Source organism: Dipteris shenzhenensis, chromosome 5, assembly GCF_047967505.1.
Source record: "Dipteris shenzhenensis isolate YYH24624 ecotype China chromosome 5, Dip_SZ_1.0, whole genome shotgun sequence".
Lineage (NCBI taxonomy): Eukaryota > Viridiplantae > Streptophyta > Polypodiopsida > Gleicheniales > Dipteridaceae > Dipteris > Dipteris shenzhenensis.
Genome location: NC_141600.1, coordinates 53,846,543 through 53,848,192, shown reverse-complemented (window position 1 = coordinate 53,848,192; position 1,650 = coordinate 53,846,543). Strand labels below are relative to the sequence as shown.

General features: G+C 29.0%; 1 protein-coding gene across 1 annotated transcript; it reads left to right on the top strand.

Annotated features, from left to right (window-relative positions):
- The first annotated feature begins 211 nt into the window (after positions 1–211).
- On the top strand, positions 212–892 carry LOC147902201 (uncharacterized). Its single transcript, XM_087374456.1, has 3 exons — positions 212–342; positions 485–547; positions 665–892. The coding sequence occupies exons 1-3, from the start codon at positions 265–267 to the stop codon at positions 890–892; spliced, it is 369 nt and encodes a 122-aa protein (XP_087230582.1). The 5' UTR covers positions 212–264.
- The last annotated feature ends 758 nt before the right edge of the window (positions 893–1,650 follow it).

Below are 1,650 nucleotides of genomic sequence, written 5' to 3'. Positions count from 1 at the left end.
AGAATTGACTCTCTCTCTCTCTCTCTCTCTCTCTCTCTCTCTCTCTCTCTCTCTCTCAAGAAGAAGTTCAAGCAGCTCTTGTGGAAAATGTTTCAAGTACTGTAAGAAAAGCATATCGAGTAAGAAAGGTATGAATATGTGAAGTATTTTTATTAAAAATTTGTATTTTTCCCAAATATGTTGATTTTTTGATAATAACTTTGGTTCAAGTTTTTCTTTTTAACGCATTTATTATGTTTCTAAAATATGCTTGTGATTTTATAGATGAGTGATAGGATGAAAGTACATGTTCAAGAAAGAAATGCTCCCAAAAAACATTCAACAAAATCCAAGAAGCAAAAGGTAGGTTTTTCAAAACTGAAATGAACAGCTCTCAATTATTTCCTTACCACATGAATTAAATGTTTTAGTACATTTTCTTTTTTTCAAATTTTGAATGTGGGATGTAACATGTTTTGAAATGTCCAATTTAATTTGATAATAGTACTTGACACAAACAACTGGATCAAGAATCGAATCTACTTCCTCTTTATTACGCTATAGTGAGGTAATAACTTCTTATTGCATTGTCAATCAATAGAACCTTAGAATTATTATTTTTTATGTTACGTTTTCTTTATGATATTTTGCTAAAGTCTGACAAAAGAATAATTGACGTTTGTAGGTGATAAATACGAGTGAGGAGGATGAGGAAACAATCCTCTTAAAATACATGTATGTGCCTACGATCGATGACATGTACAAAGGGCTTAAGGCATTGCATGCAGAGTTTAGAAAGACTTATGATAGTTTTAATAGTTTTGTTAGAACTAAGAATAGTCATAGTATTGATACCATGAGAAAGGAGTTGGTATCTTGGTTGCTTGCTCATGGCAAAGTTAAGAGTACATAATACTTGCAATTTAAGTGTGGATGATGTAGTAATCTTACCTTAGATGCATGTGCATCTTGACAGTGTAAGCATTAAACTACAACATGTTTTTTTAAAAAACTGATACAATTTAACTAACATCTAATTAATTTTTATTTATTTTCTTTGTTTCAAGTTTTATTAAATAAAACTTTTCCTCTTTGTCATATATATGCTTTAAAGTTTATTTATATGTGATTATAATCAATACAAAATGCCTTCTCTGATTTTAATGTCAAGTGGAGAGCATGAGTGAAGCTCAATGTCATATTGTAAAAATGGCTTTGAAAGCATAACATGCAACAATAATACCCTATCTTAGGACTAAGCAATTACTTAAGAGGGAACAAGCTTAAAATTTGAATAAATACCTCTATTAAAAAATTCAATATTAAAAAAAAACCTGGTTACAGCCTATATCAGAATTACACTATAGGAAAATTTCGTATATAAAAATATCCTAGGGAATTTTTCTAGATAGAAAATCATTATGGATAATTTTCCTATGTAGAGATTTGACTAGGAAATCTCCCTATATAAAAAATTCATGAGGAGTTTCTCTATATAGGAAACCATCATGGATAAATTTTCTATGTAGAGAATAGCATAGGAAATTTCACTATATAGCATACTTATGGATAATTTTTCTATGTAGAGAATAGGCTAGGAAATTTCACTATATAGAATAATTATGGATAAATTTTCTATGTAGAGAATAGCCTAGGAAATTTCACTATATA

Excerpts from the sequence above, each read along its gene's own strand:
- LOC147902201 (XM_087374456.1), top strand. The coding sequence starts at position 265 with ATGAGTGATAGGATGAAAGTACATGTTCAAGAAAGAAATGCTCCCAAA. Across the intron at positions 343-484 it reads CAAAATCCAAGAAGCAAAAG|TACTTGACACAAACAACTGG; the intron begins GTAGGTTTTTCA and ends ATTTGATAATAG. Across the intron at positions 548-664 it reads CTTTATTACGCTATAGTGAG|GTGATAAATACGAGTGAGGA; the intron begins GTAATAACTTCT and ends TGACGTTTGTAG.